Genomic DNA, 1,423 nt, shown 5'->3' on the forward strand with positions numbered 1-1,423 from the left:
AAATGCTGCTGCTGCTGCTGCTGCTGCTGCTGCTGCTGCTGCTGCTGCTGCTGCTGTCTCACTGTTGCTTGTTGATCTGGGGGGAGCTTTGCGGCTGCTTCGTCTTCAGCCTTGAGTTTTGCTGCTGCTGCTGCTCGCTGCTGCTGGCGCAGCTGCTGCTGCTGCTGCCGCTGCTGCTGCTTCTCAGCCCTTTTTGCTGCTGCTTGCTGCTTCCGCTTCTCCTCGCTTTCCCGCTGCTTCTTCTCCTCCCGCTGCCGCAGCATCCTGCAGCAGCAGCAGCACAGCAGCAGCAGCGCAGCAGCAGCAGAGGATGAGTGCAGCAGCAGCAGCAGCAGCAGCAGAGGTTGAGTGCAGCAGCAGCAGCAGCAGCAGCAGCAGCAGAGCCCTCAGGTGCACAGGCAGCTTCAGGTGTATAGACACCTCAAAGCTTCTTCTCGCTGAATCTCCTCAAAAGCAGCTTCTTGTTCTCGGCGCAGCCTGAGTCGACAAACCCTAAACCCTAAACCCTAAACCCTAAACCCTAAACCCTAAACCCTAAACCCTAGATGCGAGGCCCTGGACAGTGAGAACGCGTAGTTCCAAGCCCTAACTCCGCAGGCTTAAACGCTAGCCGCTCAGTCCCAAACCCTAAACCCTAAACCCTAGACCCTAAACCCTAAACCCTAAACCCTAAACCCTCGGAGGTTTGGAGAGGCCCTGAGTGGCTGCGGACTCGGCTCTTTCTCTTTCTGCTTTTTGCTGCTGCTGCAGCTTCTCCCGCAGCCGCTCCATTTCTTCTGCTGCACTCAGCAGCAGCGCAACAGCTTCGTCTTCCCCCCAAATGCCCTCCAGCACCTGCAGCAGCAGCAGCAGCAGCAGCAGCAGCAGCAATTTGAGAGGCGCAGCAGCAGCAGCAGCAGCAGCAGCGGCAACTTGACAGGCGCAGCAGCAGCAGCAGGGGCAGTTTCAGAGTCAGACAGCAGCAGCAGCAGCAGCAGCGGATACAGCAGAAGCAGCGCGCGCCACACAACAGCAGCAGCAGCAGCAGCAGCAGTAGCAGCAGCAGCAGCAGCAGCAGCAGCAGCAGGGCTGACGCTGTGGAGGGACTTGGCAGCAAGAGCGCGCCAATTGTGGGAAGGATGTCTTTGGGGATTTGTCTCTTTAAGTGCAGCAGGAATAAACAGCAGCAAAGCAGGAGCAGCAGCAGCAGCAGCAGCAGCAGCAGCTGGCAGCAGCCGACTCAAAGCGGGGCCTTCGCCTCGAGCAGCAAACAGCCCCGTAAACACGAAGCCCTGCGTCGTCTGCAGCAGCAGCAGCAGCAGCAGCAGCAGTGAAGCTCAAAGCCCTGCTGCAGGCCTAAGCAGCAGCAGCAGGAGCAGGAGCAGCAGCAGCAGCAGCAGCAGCAGCAGCAGCAGCAGCAGCAGCAGCAGCAGCAGCAGCAGCA

The 1,423-nt window shown here is 59.5% G+C and overlaps 1 protein-coding gene across 1 annotated transcript in view; it reads right to left on the bottom strand.

Annotated features, from left to right (window-relative positions):
- The window catches only part of ENH_00017060 (UBX domain-containing protein, putative), a gene marked incomplete at both ends in the record, with an annotated part of 2,692 nt that extends 1,921 nt beyond the window's left edge, over nt 1-771 (bottom strand). The window contains 3 exons of the mRNA XM_013584415.1: nt 63-264; nt 421-477; nt 713-771. Of these exons, the coding sequence (XP_013439869.1) occupies nt 63-264; nt 421-477; nt 713-771 (318 nt within the window). The remainder of the gene's footprint in view (nt 1-62; nt 265-420; nt 478-712) is intronic.
- Between the last annotated feature and the right edge of the window lie 652 nt (nt 772-1,423).

Source organism: Eimeria necatrix, genomic scaffold (genome assembly GCF_000499385.1).
Source record: "Eimeria necatrix Houghton genomic scaffold, Enh_scaff1553, whole genome shotgun sequence".
Taxonomy (NCBI): domain Eukaryota; phylum Apicomplexa; class Conoidasida; order Eucoccidiorida; family Eimeriidae; genus Eimeria; species Eimeria necatrix.